This window comes from Mytilus californianus, unplaced genomic scaffold (genome assembly GCF_021869535.1).
Source record: "Mytilus californianus isolate M0D057914Y unplaced genomic scaffold, xbMytCali1.0.p SCAF_7, whole genome shotgun sequence".
Lineage (NCBI taxonomy): Eukaryota > Metazoa > Mollusca > Bivalvia > Mytilida > Mytilidae > Mytilus > Mytilus californianus.
Genome location: NW_026262723.1, coordinates 96,708,767 through 96,730,214, shown reverse-complemented (window position 1 = coordinate 96,730,214; position 21,448 = coordinate 96,708,767). Strand labels below are relative to the sequence as shown.

Sequence of the window (21,448 nt, the reverse complement as noted above, 5' to 3'; positions counted from 1 at the left end):
GAAGACCCATTGGCGGCTGTTTTCTGCTCTTTGGTCGGGTTGTTGTCTCTATGACATATTCCCAATTTCCATTCTCAATTTTATTTTTATCATAATAAGAGAAAAGTTTCAAAAGATTTGATCAAATGGTTAAGCATTCAGAAATTAAATGTTGGATGATCAAATACAGGGGACAGATTTACAAACAGACATTAAAATCATTGTTTTTGATATCCACATTCTAATAATAGCTAAAACAACAATAAGAAAAAGTACTATTAAGTTTTGTCAAGATTCGTCTGATGGCTATGTCAAGTGGCAAGTATTACATGCATATTAAGGACAATAATTTTTCTTTGCTCTGACTCCTAAATGCTGCATGATTGGCAGAAAAGCAGAAAATACAGAGTTTAAAGTCTTTTATTTGAAGCAGTAAGGGACTGCATCCATGACCTACACATAACAGTCGATTATTATAGCATAAGATAGAATAAACCTAAAATAGTTACACTAGACCCATTGTTCTTCAGATAATTTAAATGGCAGTTATCCACATCATTAATTGAACAAAACAATACCTTCTCAATAACATCATTACAGAGTTAGCTGTGTTGGCATCAAGACCTGTTGTTGGTTCATCTAAAAATAGCACAGGAGGGGAGATAATCAACTCCATACCAATATTTGTTCTTTTTCTTTCTCCACCAGACACACCTCGGAAAAATTCATTTCCAACCTTTGAAAAATATACTGTAACTATCAGTTATACTGCATAAATCCTTTGTAAATAAAAACATCATAATCAGGAAGCTGCATCTGATTTTGTTTGACATCAATAAGCATTAAAAACCTGATCATTAGTACTTATTACATTGGATGCAATGAATTACCGTGATTTCACAGTAAAAAAAAACCCGATAATTTCACATGATTATTTCACTTCTCTGACGTCATACAACAATAGGTGTTTCAAGACATTGTCGATGATGTCTCATCAAAGCAAATTGTGAATGCTTAGAAAAAGATATTGTTCCTTGCATTTTCTACTTTAATTCCATTAAAAAGCCTATTGTCAATGTAATAAAAAGAACTAGATATCATTGAGATGGGAGCCATCTCTGTGGGCCCCGCTGTGAATAATGTGTGATAAAAAAATTGTATCTTTATCATTGGACATGGGGTTGTCAACTGAAACCAAAGTTTTTTTTACCTTGATCTTTGACCTAGGAAGTTGTACATAAATTATGACACACCCTCTGGTATTGGTTTATAGACATGTCAAGTATAAACTTTGAAACCATAACAGTTCTCAAGATATAGAGCGGACATGATCTTTATCATAGGACATGGGGTTGTCAACTAAAACCAAAGTTTTTTACCTTGACCTTTGACCTAGGAAGTTGTACATACATTATGACACACCCTCTGGTGTTAGGTTAATATACATGTCAAGTATAAACTTTGAAATCATAACGGTTCTCTAGATATAGAGCGGACACAATTTGTTACAGACAGACGGACAGATGGAGGAACGGACAGACTGATCACTATAGGACGTCCCCCATTCGGGGGGGCCCTAATAACTATTCAAAGAATTCAAATATCAAAAAATATCCAACTCGTGACCGAACAAACACCTGATAATTATCTCATGCACTACGTGCATTCGTGAATAAATGTGTTGTTCGGTCAATTGTTGAATATTTTTCTATATTTAAATTCTTAGATTAGTTGTTCTATAAATATATATATGTCATGTTGCAACCCCCTGAGAAACTCCTTCAATGGAGCAGTTTCTATGTGGAGTGGGGTATAAATATGAAAAGGTTGACCTTTAGTTAACTGAATAATGCAACTCCTTAAAGTTGCAATACTATGAACTCACATTCTGATAACTGATACATACAAATGTATGTAGCTTTTCCTAAATTACAATAATTAAACTCACATTTTTGTTCATTCTTCAAACATCGTAATCATAAATGCACCAATAATTTCTGAATTTACAGTAATTGGTGCTTTTATCCCCATATCGGGATAATAATTACAATTGAAGTTGTCTTGATTTATCGTTAATATGAAAAAGTATAGACCTATTATTATGATTGTATATTGAAATTTAATATCATATGCTTTTTTATGGATGAGGAAAATTTTTTTCATCATCCATAAAAAAGCATCATCATTTTTCCCGCATATAACCCATAAAGATTTTCAAACTAAAAGACTTTTGGTTGTGTAAAATTCATGAAATTATTAATTACCAGCAATACCAGGTATTATTCATAATACATCTAAGCAAACACACACATGCTGTTCTTTTGCTTACGGGAACAACAGCACATGTGTGTTTGCTTAGATGTATAAGTTTAGTTTAAACATATTTTATTGTTAAAAAAAAAGGACAAACAGATTAGACACAAGTTGGAAAACTTTGCTCTAGGTTTTGTCACAAGTGCAGGTAGGAATTTTGTGTCATGAATTGTTACACCATATCATTTCTTTTTCTGTAAACGTTAACATCATCTTAGATCACGGTTTACATACCTTAGTATCAGCACATTTGTTCAGACCAAGTTCATTTATAACATTATCCACTCTGTCTTTTCTGTCAGCTTTAGTGACATGATTAGGTAACCTTAGAGTTGCTGAGAACTCAAAATTCTCACGAACTGTTAGTCCACCCATCACAACATCATCCTATAAAATTATAAGCAAGTAAATATCATGCAATGTACCAAAACATTTGATGGGCGTTCATAAGCTCTATAAAACTAGCATTCACAAGCTCTATAAAAGTAGCATTCATAGCTCAGATGGGGGCCAGTTAATTTATTTAGCTATTTTTTTAATTTTTAATAATGGGGAGGTTTTGGGGGATTTATTCAGCAAAAATGCATAAAAAGGAAACCTGTTCCTTAGAATAAAAATTACATTTCTTTTCCTCTTCGTTACCATGTCCTTTAAAGTACCCCAGAGTAGAAAATATATGTTTTTGTTACATAAAACATATCATGCTTATGGGTAAATATATTATGCATATTTTGGAGTAAAATAAAACAGGAAATAAATGATGTACATAATTTATATTCTTTTAAATGAAACCACTATGATTATTACATAGAAATTTGATGTCCTAAGCAATGTTTGTAATTTCTACAAAGTATATCTATCAAAAACCTTACATAAAATGATGTGATCATGATGATGCATTTAAAAACAAGCATTCTGAGAGTATTGCATAGCAATACATAGTCCCCTACCGGTTAAAAATTAATTGTACTGGAACAAAATGCTAACTTGATCTATAACTTGTCATGGTGTAAACTATATACCAAATATCAAGTCAAAATCTTCAAGCATGACGAAAAAAGTGTGGAAAACTGATTATTTAAGTGAATTTTCTAAGTCCAAGGACCATAACTCTGCACAAAATCATCAGAACAGAAACTAAAATTCAAACTTAATCTGTAACTTGTCATGATAAAACAATTTACCAAATATAAAATCAATATCTTCAAGTACGAAGAAAATAAATGTGGATAGTGTTAACATGTGGACACAGATGATGCCCCCGCTTGCATATCATATAGCTATAAAGGGACATAACTGAAGAACGGTAAAAGTGACGCTACCCAAATTTGAACTTGATCTGAGTTTTGTGGTAATAAGCATTGTGTGTAAGTCTCATAACATTTGGTTGAGGCTAACTTAAGTAGAGAACAGAAACTAAAAATTCAGCAATTTTTCTATTTGTAAACACGCATAACTCTAGAACGGTTGTGTATAAGTTTTATAACATTTGGTGGAGACAAACTAAAGTTAGAGAATGGAAACGAAAAATTCAGCAATTTTTATGTTTATATAGGGACATAACTCAAGAATGGTAAAAGTGTTGCCACCAAATTTCGTACTTAATCTGTATTATGTAGTAATAAGCATTGTGTATACATTGTAAGTTTCATAACATTTGGTTGAGGCAAACTAAAGTTAGAAAACGGAAACAAAAAATTTGTACTTGATCTTAGTTTTGTGGTAATGAATATTGTGTATAGGTTTCATAATGTTTGGTTGGGGCAAACTTAAGTTACAGAATGGCAACTAAAAATTTTGCAATCTTTCAATTTATAAAGGGGCATAACTCAATAATGATTAAAGTGACACTACCCAAATTCAACTTTATCTGTGTTTTATCAGTGGAAGTCAAAATTAAACATTGCATTGTATAAAGCATTGATTGTAGTTGATTCAACTATAATCATGGACAAAGGAAGATAACTCCAATTTTAAAAATAACTTGATATTTAGAAGAAAATAAATATTTTGCAATTTTTCCATTTCTAAAGGGGCATAACTCTAGAATGGTTAAAGTGACGCCACCAAAATTCAAACTTGATCTGTGTTTTGTGGTAATAAACATTGTGTATATGTTTCATAACATTTGGTAGAGGCAAACTAAAATTAGAGAACGGAAACGAAAAATTCAGCAATTTTTTCCATTTGAAAAGGGGCATAACTCTAGAACGGTAAAAGTGATGCCACCAAAATTCAAACTTGATCTGTGTTTTGTGGTAATAAGCATTGTGTATAAGTTTCATAACATATTGTTGAGGCAAACTAAAGTTAGGGAACGGAAACCAATTTTGGGACGTACGTACGTACAGACGGACAAGGGTAAAACTTAATGCCCCCTCCACTACGGCGGGGGCATAAAAAGTGTGTAATACTGATTTGCCGGACTGACAGATGGACAGACAGACAGACGGAGTGCACACTTGAAGTTTCCTTCGACGGTAGGGGACTAAAAAAAAATAAAATGCTTCGCTGAGCGCAGCTTGATACGACTGCATAGGTCGGACCCTGAACAGTAAGGGCAAGTTTGGACACAATATTCAAGCTTGATACTGTCTGAATTTGGATTGTGATCAAATTTTCGACATAAGATAGGTTTCTGACACAAAATAAATGTGGTCAAAGATCTTAAAAATTTGAAATGGGACATTTAATTTACCTAGAATGGTCTGATATCCAAAATCTAACTACATGGTTAGATTCATCATATAATAAATTGCTTCCCCGAACGCAGCTGGATACGACCACAGAGGTCCAACCCTGAACAGTTGGGGTAAAAATGGACACAATATTCGCTCTTGATACAGGTCTGAATTTGGATTGTAATTAAATGTTTGACACATAAAAGGTTTCTGAAACAGAATAACTGTAGTAAAAGAACTTAGAATTGGTTATATGATTTGAATTTATATTCAATTTTTTGCTTTTGTGCAATACACTTTGCTGTTGCGAGTTGACCACCCCTCCCCCACAAAATAAAAAAAAAAATTACCCCCCTTTGTTTTTTTTCCTTTTGTGCAATACACTATGCTGTTGCTTATTAACCCACACACACACACACACACACTTTTTTTTTGCAAAAAAAATAATATTTGAAGAATTTTTCTTTTTAATTTCTGAAATCTGAAATGAGAAAAAATAAATGTGGTCAAAAGAAAATAAACAAATATGATGTATTTGAATTACCTCCCTTACACTGCTTTAAATTATGTTTTGTACTAAAGTATTTGTCCATTAACCAGGACACCCTTGTTTTTCCCCCTTTTTTATCCCTAATTCCTAAACGGTTTGAGCCATAATCCCCCACAGCAAATCCTAACCATCCCTTTGTGGTATGGAAACTTGTGGTATAATTTCAGAGAGATCCATATACTGTTCCACAAGTTATTGTCTGAAACTAGAAAAATGCTTAATTTTGGCCCCGTTTTGGCCCCTAATTCCTTCACTGTTGGTACCATAACCCCCAAAATCAATCCCAACCTTCCTTTTGTGGTATTGAACCTTACGGTAAAATTTCATAGAGATCCATTCACTTAAACTAAAGTTATTGTGCGAAAAACAATGACGACAACGACGCCAACGTCATACCAATATACAACCGTGTATAAAAAAACACCAATAATTTAATTTTAGTTGAAATCAAACAAAATTTGATTTTGGATCCTTCAAACCTTAATATGAACTCATTTGAAAACAGGGCCCAAAATAAAAATCTAAATGCACAATAAGATTCAGCAAATCATACAGCCGCAATAGTTCAGTTTTTGATGAAATCAAACAAAGTTTAATTTTGGACCCTTTCGACCTCAAGTGCAATACTGTGTTGTTGAGAAATACTGTGCAATTGAAGATTTTTTGCTATTGCACAATACTGTGCAATTGAAGATTTCTTGCTATTGTACAATACTGTGCAGTTGAAGATTTCTTGCTATTGCGCAATACTGTGCAATTGAAGATTTCAAAAATTTTGAAGAAAAAAAATGAACCCCCCCCCCCCAAAAAATTGGAAAAAAAAACTTTTTGAACCCCCACCCCCCTTTTGGAGTGATTACCCCCAGCCTTTCCTTTATGGTATGGAACCTTGTAGTACAATTTTAGAGAGATCCATACACTTAAACACAAGTTATTGTCTGGAAACTAGAAAAATGCTTGTTTTTCGCCCCTTTTTTCCCCTAATTCCTGAACCTTTGGGGCAATTAAACCCAAACTCAATCCCAGCTTTCCCTTTGTGATATACAACCTTGTGGTACAATTTCAGAGAGATCCATACACTTACACACAAATTATTGTCCGGAAATTACAAAAATGCTTGTTTTTGGCCCCTTTTTGGCCCTTAATTCCTAAACAGTTGATACCATCACCCCCAAAATCAATCCCAACCTGCCTTTTGTGTATGAACCTTCTGGTAAAAATTCATAGAGATCCATTCACTTAAACATAAGTTATTGTCCGGAAACCAAATGTGTCTTCAGACGACAACGCAGACAACAACATCATTGCATTATACAATGCAAAAAAATTTGTGCGGTCGTATAAAAAGTCTGACTTTTCCAGTGGAAGTCAAGATTTTACAGGTCCTGGTGAAGTGTATATTAGCCATCTCTCTTGTTTATCTGCAACTTGTTAAGTATTTATTTGCCTTCTCATGTGACAATGTGTGATTGAATTCAGTTGATATTACCAGGTATTGATATTACTACATGTCGAATGTTGAAACACAAACCTGAACAACATAGCCCACCATACACTTGAAATTTTCAGGAGGTGGAGATCCATCCAGTAACAGCTGTCCTTGTAAGCCAGCAGGATCTTTTCTTCCAGCTAATATATCTAATAATCTGGAAGTTTCATAAAAGTTAAAAAATAAATATTTTGTGCTACCTAATGTGTGATCCCTGAAGCATGCACCTCTTGGATCTTTTGTGATTTGGTTAATATGTATTTTCCCCCATGCAAATATTTATATCTTGATTTAATTTGATAATCAGGAAAATTATTTGTGTTTTTCTAGAATCTTCTAAAGCTGTGTACCTAAAGTGTTGGTCAAAGGGTGTTAGAATTCATTGATATCATAACAAGATTAAGATTTATGGGGAAATGGTTTTTACTGTAAACATGATAAAAAAATAACATATATGACAAATAATCTAGTAAAAAAAAATCTAAAAATTCCTGAAAGCTCCAGCTTTTACCTTAGTTTACATGGTTTATGTAGACCATGCAAACTTTGAAAAAGACGGGGCTATCAGGAATTTTTTAATTTTTTTTTTATAAAATCAAAATATCAAATTTATCATTGTTTATTATCGTGGTCATTAATTCTAATGTTGAGTACAAAAATATATAAGAAATTTTTAGAGCATTAAACATGTTAAAATATTATAAATTTTGACTTAAGTGGTAGCATTATTATAGTCCATGTAGAACTTATACAATACTTACGAAGATTTTCCACTACCTGTTGGTCCAAGGATGGCATTCATACCAGGCTTGAAAACTCCACTACAATAGCAAGTACAGTTTTGTATATTAAACAAAAATGTATTAATGTTTCTACTAATGATCTTTTTGCAATAACTAATTATATAATAAAACTACATATTAACATGTTATAATGTACTTGCATAATGTATTTATTGATTGATTGATCAATAGGTTATTGGCGTTTAACACCACTTTCAGGACTTTTGGCAATATCATGGCCGCCAGTTTTTATTGGTGGAGGAAACTAGTGTATCTTGAGAGAACTAAGACCTTTGACAGGAAAGCTGGCAATCCTAGTCAAATATGATCTGAGTTTAACGCACCCTGCCATGAGCTGGATTCCAAGTCAACCTCATTTCTGACAGGCTAGTGATCCCTGTAGTGAGCTACATAATGTACTTGGACTCTCAAACACAGACTGAGAGGTCTCCTAATCTTTGAATAAATACTATTGCTTAATTTACAGTTCTGTGTGTTTTGTTGTGGTTTTTTTGGTTATTTTTTTTTGGGGGGGGGGGGAGGGGGGAGTTTGTCATTTTTCTATAACTTTTCGATTTTTTATTGCCTATCTGGTACATGTATATTTTGACTTATTTTTGTTTTCCTGATGAATGGTTTTTGTTTAAAGTAAATGGGCTTACGACAACATTAATACCCCCTTTTAATTTTTATTCTGAGCTTAGCCTTAAATATAGATACCTAATGATATGATATTAGTATGATTTAAAGTGAAAGAAGTAGCCTAATATAGATACCCTAATGATATGATATTAGTATGATTTAAAGTGAAAGAAGTAGCCAATATAGATACCCTAATGATATGATATTAATATGATTTAAAGTGAAAGAAGTTTTAAATTGTCAACCATGATTGAAACAGTATAAGTTATACACATACATGACATACAAATCGATGCAAATATGCTGGAGATAGATCTATGTATGTTTAAAATACTCAAAACTGCAGCAAATCTGAGGAATTCAACTTTTACAATTGTTTTTTAGGTATTTCATGGGTAATGACATCAAAATCTTGCTTTTGATTGTCTTCATATGAATGCAGTTTTTCAATAGTTGTTCTCAGGAAATATCCTGACTTGATATAATATATATGTGATGTGTGTAGGAATGACTGCATTACCAGTAGGCTTTTTATGAATGGCATTACAATAGCCTAGGAGCTTATGAACTTGAAGTAAACTTGACCTGAAACATAGACAGAGTAAATATATCATGTATATCCTTGACCAAATGATGAAATAAATTTGTCTTTCAGATGTCTATCGTCCTAAATTCTGAAAATAGCCTTTCAAGGACACCAATATGATAAAATACATGCAAGCTTTATATAGCATGTTTAGTTTTCGGATTAAACGAAATCTTTAAATCAGACCTTCTGATCATATACTAGAGTAGTCCAAATAATTATGACGTCTTGAAAGGCTATTATATTTTTTTTCTTTGACGCCTTACATCGATGTAAGAAAAAAAATATAATAGCCTTTCAAGACGTCATAATTATTTGGACTAATACTAGATTATGGAACATTTTTTTATCAATGTTTTGCTCAGTTGATAGATTAAATACATTTATACTAACTTGATTCCTTTTAATATTTCCTTCTTTTCTACCTGCCCACAACATGGTTTTGTTTTAACATCCACTGTGTATCTGATGTTATGGCTTGTGATGGTTGCAGCTCTTTCGTAATTACTTGATTCCATGTCAACTTTTGCTTGTCCATCGTTGGATCCGTAGTTGTACGCATTATTTGTAACACCATTCGTTTTGGACATTTTTTAATCTACAGTTTTGACGCACTGTAACAATTTTCGGACACGTGTTTGTCCAAGGTAACAATGTTATGAGAACATTTGAACACAAATTATCAAATAGATTATAGATTTTTTTTTGTTTACATAACTTCTATTTTCTATGTAAATTCCTCCGTCTCGGAGCACACGTGTCACGGTATTGGGTCCGTTCGCCCTAACTACATGTTCGCCCTGGGTTCGTTCGCCATATTTAAGGGAAAAAAAATGTAAAAAATGTATTATTAATATCAATGGTAATTAGATTTTCATGTACCTTTGTCGATGATTTGTTTATACATATAAATCATAAAATTCATGAAAAAAAACATATTTATTTTTCGTATATTGTTGTGTTATAAATTAGGCCGTGTTAGTTTTCACACTTGAATCGGCAATTTTTTCATGTCGGGACCTCTTATGATCTCTTATAGCCGACTATACGGTATGGGGTCTTCTTATTGTTGAAGGCCGTACCGTTGCCTGTAATTGCATGCTTTTATCAACTTCATTTGAACTTTGGTGGATAGTTGTCTCATTGACAATCATATCACATCTCCTTATTTTTATATTTATGTGGTAATTTATTACAACTTGTTGATGAATATAAATATCTTGGACATATGGTTTGTAATAATTTAAATGTGATTGTGACATAAAGAGACAATATCAAAGTATATGCAGGAAAGTTAATATGCTGAAGCGAAAATTGAACAAATGTTCTGCGGGTGTGAATTCAAGATTCAACTTTTTCAGTCCGAAGTTATTGTATGAATGTCTATTGTGTATCTTTATGGTCTAAATGTAAGTCTACCTCTTTAAATAAAATGCGTGTAATGTATAACAATGCTTTCAGAATAATAATGAGATATCAATATAGGTGTAGCGCAAGTAATATGTTGTTATGTCTTTACAATAAAGTTATGCGAAAGTCAATGTTTAGTTTGTTAAATCGCTCGAAATCATATGAAGATCAGTTGGTTAATACAATTCTCAGAAGTGATATATATAGATTTCACCACTGCAACAAGTGTGTTACGATATTTCTCCACTCGAGACAGTTAAATTTTAATATTGTAAGCGCGAGGCTTGCCGAGTTTTTAAAATACTTTAAATTTAACTGTTGAGAGTGGAGAAATATCGTAATACACGAGTTATAGTGGTGGAATCTGTTTCTCTAATTTTTGTGCTATTTTCACATTTCTTGACCGGTGTGAGAAAAATATTTCTCCTCACTAGTGAAAAATTTGTTCTCGGCAGATGATTGGTTGAATTTTAATTATGACGTCAAATTTTCTTGGTTTCTTCTTAATTTTCCTGCTGTGACGCCATGAAAAAAGGCGACCATGCCTGATGACGTCACATATAAAGAACACAACTTTCTGCAAATCTTTGAAAAGGAAGGAAAAGACTGAATCATTAGAGAAAGAGATTCCACCACTCGTGTATTACGATATTTCTCCACTCTCAACAGTTAAATTTAAAGTATTTGTCGTACTGACTTTTCTGCTGCGTCTGATGACTTGTAGCGCCTTGTGAAGCTCCCTTGACCACAACCTATTTTCCTGGTTGGCCAATAATCAAGTCATGGGTGACAGGTGTTATTAACAATTTCACACATGAGTAATAGGAAAAGGTTGTTTAACAAAAACCTTAATTTACATGTAAGGTACATAATCCAAGTAAATAATTTAGCGCTTACATGTCTCTTTGTTATCCGTCTTAATTACGTAATCTAAATATTCAAGTTGTATGTCATTCTTCTTTATCAAAAATTAACATTCCAAAAATAATGTAACTTACATAAGGAGAAATTTTAGAAATAAAGTAAAAATTTAAACTTCAAAATACTTTAACTCGAATTGTAAAAATTGAATAATTTTCACTTAAGTTTTGGTCTGTTATATTAAAATTTTGTCTTTGGCAATTCATAATTTTACTATAACAACTCTTCCTCAACCTCACTAAGCTTTGTCCCAAAGCTTGAATTTGAAACATCATCTGAACTGATAAAATAAGAATAATAATTATATATATATACATGTACAAAGAATTAAAGTATGATAAACATAATGTAAATTTTCATATAGAGTCAATGTTTATATATCACATTTATGTGAATGTAGTTTTGTGATCTAATGCCCATAAAATACTTAAATTAAATTAAGAATCAAAAACAAAATGTATATGGTCATAATTGCAGATATTCAATAAGACACTTCCAAAATTTCAAAGGGTGTATGTTAATATATTTGTAACGGGGAGGCACTGAGGTATTGCATGTTTGCAAATATGCATTCAATTAGTATTGTCATTTTTCTTATATGAGGAGGGATATTAACACTTCACACTTAAATATGTGTGTTTTAAAATAATACTGATGCAGTTTTCCAATAATGAAAAATCAAGTAAACCAGGTGCTAGTGCAACAGAAAAGTCAAAATACCAATACATTTTCATATTAATAAGACAATATAATAATATAAAATTCAAATATAGAACATGAAAATGAACTTTTCATTTCATTGCATGCTCAATTCTTGCAAGCGCATGATCTGCAATCTCATGATGTGCAATCTCTATGGTATAATGTAATCTAGAAATATGTTTAACATGTTAAATATATCTGTGTTCAAAATCCTACAAAAAGAAATAAACTAAACATTAATACGCTTTAAACTCCTCCACTTTGGCTCTCGGTAACATTTCACTGAACACTTAACTTCATCATACACAACTATAATATTGGAATGGATTCTAGTTTCTTAGGACACTCAGTTGCTAAAATAAAAAAAAAGTGATGATTAGTCGAATGAGCACGGCCGTACTCTAGCACTACTGACAACAAAACACTGATGCATTCTGTTAGGTTTGACTTCACATCATAATTTGCCTATCAAATTTCTGAAATTAGAAAAAAAGTTAATCAAAGGGTCAAATAATTAAAGAATGGTCCACTGCGCAGATTCGAAACTGGAGTACAATCCAGATTATTTGAATGTAAGTGAGTTATTCGCCATTAAAGCTTTATCTGTGTTATTCCAATGAAATTTATACAGTAATTTGTTTTCACCTATAGCCTCGTAAAATATTTCCTCTGTTTTCTCCTCCTTCCTTTCTTAGTTTTCCTTGTAAAATATTCTTGTATCAAGACCTCTCCAATATTCTGCTTTGGTTCCCATGTCGGTTTGGAACCATCTTTCCATTTTACAAGAAAATATTGTATACCTCTTGTATTCCTGTTATTTAGTAGTTTCTCAACCTCATGAAACGTATCATCAATAACATTGTTTGGTTCATCTCCATTATCACTGTCAGTTTCTGAATCTGAACTCTCATTTTCTGCAATTTGATCATCTTGATCATTATCTGCAGGTGGATTATTTTGTTCTCCAGGAGCATCATCTGGAATATGACGTTCTGGCGCTTGTGGCGGATCACGGTAGTCAGTGGGATCTACATATTGCCTAAGATTGCTCGCATTGACCATAGCTTTAAGTTCCTTTTGGTCATTGCAGCGTCTTAATTTATATGTAAAATTCGGCCCACAGTCAGTTATGTAATAAGGACCATTATATTTATCAACTAATTTTGGTGAACGACCGACAGGGACGACATGTTCTTTAAGTAAAACTTTATCTCTAAGCCTAAATTCAGGAATTTTGGTATTTTTGTCGTATCGTTCTTTCATTTTTGCTTGTTTAAGCTTAATATTTTCAGCAGCCAAATCTTGGGTAATTTTGAGGTTTGAAATTATTTCTTCTAAATGGTGTTTTGCATCTTTTGACAGATTGTCTTTTGGCAAAACAGATGCGTCAAAAGGGAAGTTCATCTCCTTGCCGAACACCATTGAGAAGGGAGAATACTCTGTTGATTGAGTTGATGGAGAATTTCTAAAAGCCATTAAAATACCAGGGAGTTTATTTGGCCAATTGTTCTGATCCTTATCACTATAAGCTCTGACTGCCTGTATCAATGTGCTATTGGTCCTTTCCACTAATCCGTTTGTCTGAGGATGGTATGAACTTGTATGATGCCTTGTAATATTCAACATTTCACACAAAGCATTCACCAGATTAGATACAAAATTCCGACCAAGATCTGTAACTAGACACTTCATTGCACCGTAACGACTAATAATCTCACGAAATAAAACCTTTGCAACCTCAGAAGCTTCTTGAGTTTTCATAGGAAAGGCCTCACTCCATTTTGAAAAAGAATCTACTAGTAACAATACATAAGAATAACCTTCATTAGTTTTACTAAGTTTCAGAAAATCCATATGCCATCTTTCAAAGGTTGTGTCAACTGGCAGAGGATTAAGAGGTGGTTTCTTACCCTTTGTATCTCTTTTAATTCTCTGACAGCGATCACATGATCGAATGTAGTTTTCAATACTTTGGTGCATTTTAGGCCAAAAGTACTTAAGACTCAAAGCATGATAAACACGTTCAATCCCAAGATGTGCACCACCTACAAAACTGTCATGGTAACTTAAAAGAGCATCCTCTCTTAGAGCTTGAGGGAGACATAATTGTTTGATCCACTTTTCACCATTGTCAACTCTGACTCTCTTCTGAAACCACTTATACAGAACATTATTACAGATGGAGTAATCTTGAGCAGATTTTTGAACTTTTGAACTCTGATCATTGTCTGCAGGAAGAATACCCTGAGTAAGAAATCTGTACATATTTCCAAAATCATGACAATTTTGTTGCAACTTTGCAATAGCAGGAAGGTTTGACAATTCTGGTCTGGCAATAACGGGATCTAATGGAGCAACCATAGTGTAATCATCATAAAAGAATTCCACTTGGATACTCTCAGAAGTCTTATCATTGCCACTAGCTTCTGTTCTAGTATTCACTTCAGATACCTTTACAGCTGCGATTTCATTTTCATCGTCAGGCTGTTCAGGATATGAGCGTCTACTGAGAGCATCAGCTACTTGATTGTTACAACCTTTCCTATACTTAATCTCAAAGTTGTAATGCTGCAAATCCATTGCCCATCTTGTAAGTTTACCTGTATTTGCCTTCTGGTTCATGAGATATGTCAATGCTTTGTGATCAGTATATATAGTGAATTTGCCAGTAGCAAGATAAGTGTTAAATGTTTTTCACCTTGAACTACTGCATAACACTCTTTTTCAGTTGTATTCCAAACCTGTTCAGTTTTGGATAAACTTTTACCACCAAAAGCAATGACACGTTCTTTTCTCTGACTGTCTAATTGACCTAGAACAAAACCAATAGCTGAATTTGAAGCATCACAAGTCAGCATAAAGGGTTTATTCATGTCAGGGTAAGCCAGGACAGGAGGTGTAAATAAAGCCTGTTTTAAATTGTCAAAAGCTACCTGACATTCCCTATTCCATTTAAAACTTCTTTCCCTTTCCTTCTTTAACAACCCATTTAAAGGAGTGGCAATTTTCGAATATGAATCAACAAAGCGTCGGTAATAATTGCACATTCCCAAAAATGAGCGAACCTGTTTTTGTCTTGTAGGGACAGGAAAAGTACTAATAGCTTTTGTCTTTTCAGGATCAACCTTAATACCTTCTTTTGAAATGATGTGACCCAAGTATTTCACCTCTTTTGCTGCAAACACACATTTGCTTGGTTTCAATGTGAGATTTGCATCACGAAGACGAGTGAAAACTTGTTCTAGATGCGAAAGATGCTCTTCAAAACTCCTACTAAATACCAAAATATCATCCACATAAACTAAAACAAATTGCCAATTTAGACCACGTAAAACATTTGACATGAGCTGTTGAAAACTAATAGGAGCATTTTTAAGACCAAAAGGCATTCTAAGAAATTCAAAGACACCATTGCGAGTAATAAAAGCTGATTTATGTCTGGTTTCCTCGTCCATCTCGACTTGCCAAAAACCACTGTGAAGGTCGAGACAACTCAGAATTTGCGGCTGCACTTCACCAATCGTGTCAAATACGTTTTCGAGACGGGGAATTGGAAATGACGAATTTTTTGTCTGAAGATTCAATTTTCTAAAGTCCACACAAAATCTGTACTGCTGAGGCTGACCCGGTGCAGTTTTCTTTTTCACTAATATAACAGTGTTATAGTAAAATTATGAATTGCCAAAGACAAAATTTTAATATAACATATTTAAAAAGCTCGGCAAGCCTCGCGCTTTAAATATTAAAATTTAACTGTCTCGAGTGGAGAAATATCGTAACACACTTGTTGCAGTGGTGAAATCTATATTTTTTCATGGCGTCACAATAGGAAAATTCAGAAGAAACCAAGAAAATTTGACGTCAGAATTAAATTTCGACCAATCTTCTGCTGAGAACAAATTTTTCACTAGTGAGGAGAAATATTTTTCCCACACCGGTCAAGAAATGTGAAAATAGCACAAAAATTAGAGAAACTGTATTCTTCAACATGGTTAAGAGTATGGTACAATGAGTTATATCTGGATTTTTAATTATAGTGTAATGCTATCATTAGTGAGGTATACTTATGAAGTCTGATCTCACTCATTGTTGTTTTATCTAATTCTTTGGCGATTTGACCCTTTACGGACCCATTCTTTAAAAAAAATAATCAACGTTTGGTTGTAGATGATCTCAGAAGATGACCGGGTGAGTTTGAGGGTCATAACTGGATGAATCAAAATGTGCTAACAGACCTGTGTTAAGGAAATTGACAACTTTGTGGAAAGTGGAAGGCATTCGAAGGGGATTTTCGTTTATTAAAAATGAGAATTTATTTGATAATCATTAGAGAAACAGATTCTTACATAGTTACTCGTGAATGATCAGATTTATCCAATCTCAATAGTAAAATTATCAATTTTAAAGTCCTCGCCGATGCTCGGACGTTAAAATTCGATAATTTAACTATCGAGATTGAATTAATCCAATAATCCACTGGTACCAATGATTCTTTTATATATATCTGATGTCAAAAGTTTTATACTTCATGTCTATTCAAGACAATAACAAATTAGACATTTATCAGTTACCTTTCAAAATCATGTGTAGTAATATACCCCCAGTTTTTTTTTTACATCCATTTAAAAAAAAAATGGGTTTTAAGTATTACAAAAAGAAATGTGCAGCAGTATCGTTAAAGAAGATGAGACTGACTTAAAATTTTTAAAAACATTTAATATGACCAGTAGAGGACCATTCGTATTTATTTCAAACCACAAAACTTGACAATATTGGTAAAAAGTGTCGAGATGTTCTAGGAAACTTCTTCTTGAATTTTTAATAAAATTTGGTCACCAGCATATAGCAATTATGGAACTTTTGCATCATTTAAAACAAGACATTCACATTTTTGCTCTAAAACTGTGGGCAGTTTACCAAGACAAATATTAAAGATATTGGGGCTTAATATACCCCCTGACGGACATCTTCCTTAGAGGTGAAAGATCTAATTAGTTTCTAATGATCTCTAACACAACTATATATCATGGTTGTACCATGACATACTATTTAGTATTCTATAGAAAAAAATCACCAATATTAGCTTGCATCTGTTGTCATTAACCACATCCAGGTGTATGCAATATGTTAGCTATTATGCAACAATCTAGATTGTGATAAGATAGGATGATACGTAGAAGCGTATATATCACTATAGTTTTATCAGTTTTACTGTGAGATTGAAATTCCTATCACTATTTCATCAGCCTTCAGATCTTGAGTTCATCCGAGTAAACAGTACTTCAGTGCCTTGATTAATACTTCTTACTTTTCTTTCTCAGAAACTTAAATATATCATAAGTTTTACATTTTTTTTTACGACAAGGCAGAACGGCAATCCAATATCGTTGAAAATTCAAGTCCGGGGTTTTCTTATCAGTACATTAAACACCATGTGAAAGAATTTTAAAGACTATTTCACATCAAAAGTGGATGTAGGGTCATCAGTACTTTAGTATAAATTTTACATCTTAACGTTAGAAGCCTTGTATCTTTGATGAGTATTTTTTTAACAACCATCGACCCGACCCAATGCCAGTGCTGGTGGAGGTTTCATCCAGCCCAATAGTGAGTTGTTTTTTAAACCATCGAACCGACCCGATGCCAGTGCTGGTGGAGGTTTCATCCAGCCCAGTAGTGAGTATTTTTTTACAACCATCGACCCGACCCGATGCCAGTGCTGGTGGAGGTTTCATCCAGCCCAGTAGTGAGTATTTTTTTACAACCATCGACCCGACCCGATGCCAGTGCTGGTGGAGGTTTCATCCAGCCCAATAGTGAGTTGTTTTTTACAACCATCGAACCGACCCGATGCCAGTGCTGGTGGAGGTTTCATCCAGCCCAGTAGTGAGTATTTTTTTACAACCATCGACCCGACCCGATGCCACTGCTGGTGGAGGTTTCATCCAGCCCAATAGTGAGTTGTTTTTTACAACCATCGAACCGACCCGATGCCAGTGCTGGTGGAGGTTTCATCCAGCCCAATAGTGAGTTGTTTTTTACAACCATCGAACCGACCCGATGCCAGTGCTGGTGGAGGTTTCATCCAGCCCAGTAGTGAGTATTTTTTTACAACCATCGACCCGACCCGATGCCACTGCTGGTGGAGGTTTCATCCAGCCCAATAGTGAGTTGTTTTTTACAACCATCGAACCGACCCGATGCCAGTGCTGGTGGAGGTTTCATCCAGCCCAATAGTGAGTTGTTTTTTACAACCATCGAACCGACCCGATGCCAGTGCTGGTGGAGGTTTCATCCAGCCCAATAGTGAGTTGTTTTTTACAACCATCGAACCGACCCGATGCCAGTGCTGGTGGAGGTTTCATCCAGCCCAGGAGTGAGTATTTTTTTACAACCATCGACCCGACCCGATGCCACTGCTGGTGGAGGTTTCATCCAGCCCAATAGTGAGTTGTTTTTTACAACCATCGAACCGACCCGATGCCAGTGCTGGTGGAGGTTTCATCCAGCCCAGTAGTGAGTATTTTTTTACAACCATCGACCCGACCCGATGCCAGTGCTGGTGGAGGTTTCATCCAGCCCAATAGTGAGTTGTTTTTTACAACCATCGACCCGACCCGATGCCAGTGCTGGTGGAGGTTTCATCCAGCCCAGTAGTGAGTTGTTTTTTACAACCATCGACCCGACCCGATGCCACTGCTGGTGGAGGTTTCATCCAGCCCAATAGTGAGTTGTTTTTTACAACCATCGACCCGACCCGATGCCACTGCTGGTGGAGGTTTCATCCAGCCCAATAGTGAGTTGTTTTTTACAACCATCGACCCGACCCGATGCCACTGCTGGTGTAGGTTTCATCCAACCCAGTAGTGAGTTGTTTTTTACAACCATCGACCCGACCCGATGTCACTGCTGGTGGAGGTTTCATCCAGCCCAGTAGTGAGTAGTTTTTACAACCATCGACCCGACCCGATGCCACTGCTGGTGGAGGTTTCATCCAGCCCAGTAGTGAGTTGTTTTTACAACCATCGACCCGACCCGATGCCACTGCTGGTGGAGGTTTCATCCAGCCCAATAGTGAGTTGTTTTTTACAACCATCGACCCGACCCGATGCCACTGCTGGTGGAGGTTTCATCCAGCCCAATAGTGAGTTGTTTTTTACAACCATCGACCCGACCCGATGCCACTGCTGGTGGAGGTTTCATCCAGCCCAATAGTGAGTTGTTTTTTACAACCATCGACCCGACCCGATGCCACTGCTGGTGGAGGTTTCATCCAACCCAGTAGTGAGTTGTTTTTTACAACCATCGACCCGACCCGATGCCACTGCTGGTGGAGGTTTCATCCAGCCCAGTAGTGAGTTGTTTTTACAACCATCGACCCGACCCGATGCCACTGCTGGTGGAGGTTTCATCCAGCTTTAAGTTAGTAGTGAGTTGTTTTTTACAACCATCGACCCGACCCGATGCCAGTGCTGGTGGAGGTTTCATCCAGCCCAGTAGTGAGTTGTTTTTTACAACCATCGACCCGACCCGATGCCACTGCTGGTGGAGGTTTCATCCAGCCCAGTAGTGAGTTGTTTTTTACAACCATCGACCCGACCCGATGCCAGTGCTGGTGGAGGTTTCATGATCCAGCCCAGTAGTGAGTTTTTTTTACAACCATCTACCCGACCAGATGCCACTGCTGGTGGAGGTTTCATCCAGCCCAGTAGTGAGTATTTCTATGTTGACATGAACTATCTTTGATATTTTTATGTTTATAAATTAACTGTTTCCAAAACTTTGAATTTTTCGAAATACTAAGGAGTTTCTTCCCCTTAGATATATTTGGCAAAACCATTCAAAATTTTTGGCTTCAATGCTCTTCAACTTCGTACTTTGTTCGAACTTTTCACTTTTTTTATTCTAATGGCACTGATGAATCTCTTTAGACGAAACGCGTGTTTGGCGTACACGATTAAAATCCTGGTATCTTTGATGAGTTTTATTACACAATTTATTGTTTGAAAAAGATAGAGTTATGTCGCTTGACAAACATTATTAACCTTTATGGCCGGCTATACGGTATGGGTTTTTTCAGTGTTGAATTAAGGCCATACGGTTGCCAACAATTGCTTACATCCACTCTATTTGAAGTCTGGTGGATAGTTGTCTCATTCGCAATCATACCTCATCTCCTTAATTCTATATATATATATATATATATCGTAATGAATGTGGTTTAGGTAGTCTCCCTTTAATTGTTTCAGATAAGTATTTTCTTAATTAAATGTTTATTTTATGTTTAATTTGATCTAGACAGGCTAAAATACAAAGAAGCATTTAATATTTTAAATCTAAAAGTATTTAAATTTCATATTACTTTATATATTTGATGAATATTAATTCATTCAAGTTTTCTTTAATACCATATTTTTATTTATTTCTTTGAAATTGATAAGATTTTCCTTATCACTTGATCAGGAGACATTACTTTCACGTCTCAGTCATTACAACTGAACGGACGTGCTGGGTCAGCTCTCCTTTACCGGCTATCTTCGGTGAGGGTTTACAGATAGATGACAGAAACCAATCCAACGCTGTACAGACTACGTTAGGCTATAATCCGCGTAGGGCAAATTCCCGCGTCAACATACACTCCAAAACCCATTATGGATGGGGGAGTGGTATGCCGAGTGACGTCCGAGGGCTGTATCCTAGGTGTTAGATGATGGACCACCATTTCACTGTCTCACGACTTTGGTCCTGATAATGCTTCCTGTCATCGTTAATACTACGTCCGAGACTCATCTACCAGTACTCCATCATCGAGGTTTGCGGGCTGCCAAGCTTACCAACCTGGCCCTGAAAGCAGCCGTTGTGAAGACATAACATCAAAATAGTCAACAAAAGAAAAATCAAAACATCTCACAAAACCAAGATGGCGGCCTACCAAAATGGCGTCCACCACCTGTTCCTGACCGATGGCACAAAATTATTTAAACGCTCACCAAACGCCTTAGGGCACCGAGCCGACCGTGCAAAGGCTGTATAGCCAGTCAAGGTCGTTAAAAACTTCCATTTGTTGTTGATCAGGAGTTGCTACGGTGAGGTGAAAATCACTCCCCACACTGTATATATGAGCCGGCATTGTAGCACTACCACCATTCTCTATATACCAGCTCGCCGGAATGAATCATTCCACTCGAGTTATTAAACAGCAACTACATTGGCATTATTTCGTTACAATTTCTAATTTCTGAAACACAACGAAGTATACAGTTACTTTTTTATCTAAGTTTTTGATTTGAATAACTATTTTATTTTCATTCATTTGACCTGAAATACTTTTCTTTTCCATTTCATTTTTTAACTTAACTTTTGAAATAGTATTCTTTTTCATTTCGTTTGACT

At 35.1% G+C, this 21,448-nt stretch overlaps 1 protein-coding gene across 2 annotated transcripts in view; it reads right to left on the bottom strand.

Annotated features, from left to right (window-relative positions):
* LOC127708850 (broad substrate specificity ATP-binding cassette transporter ABCG2-like) overlaps positions 1-9,760 on the bottom strand; it is a 38,035-nt gene extending 28,275 nt beyond the window's left edge. The window contains exons 1-5 of one of the 2 annotated variants that reach the window (XM_052214008.1): positions 9,416-9,760; positions 7,774-7,833; positions 7,055-7,169; positions 2,527-2,679; positions 558-715 (exon numbers count right to left, since the gene is read on the bottom strand). In XM_052214008.1, coding sequence (XP_052069968.1) covers positions 558-715; positions 2,527-2,679; positions 7,055-7,169; positions 7,774-7,833; positions 9,416-9,612 — 683 coding nt within the window. In that variant the 5' untranslated portion in view covers positions 9,613-9,760. Of the gene's footprint in view, positions 1-557; positions 716-2,526; positions 2,680-7,054; positions 7,170-7,773; positions 7,834-9,415 lie in introns of those variants that run through there. The other variant, XM_052214009.1, reaches the window with a different exon arrangement.
* Between the last annotated feature and the right edge of the window lie 11,688 nt (positions 9,761-21,448).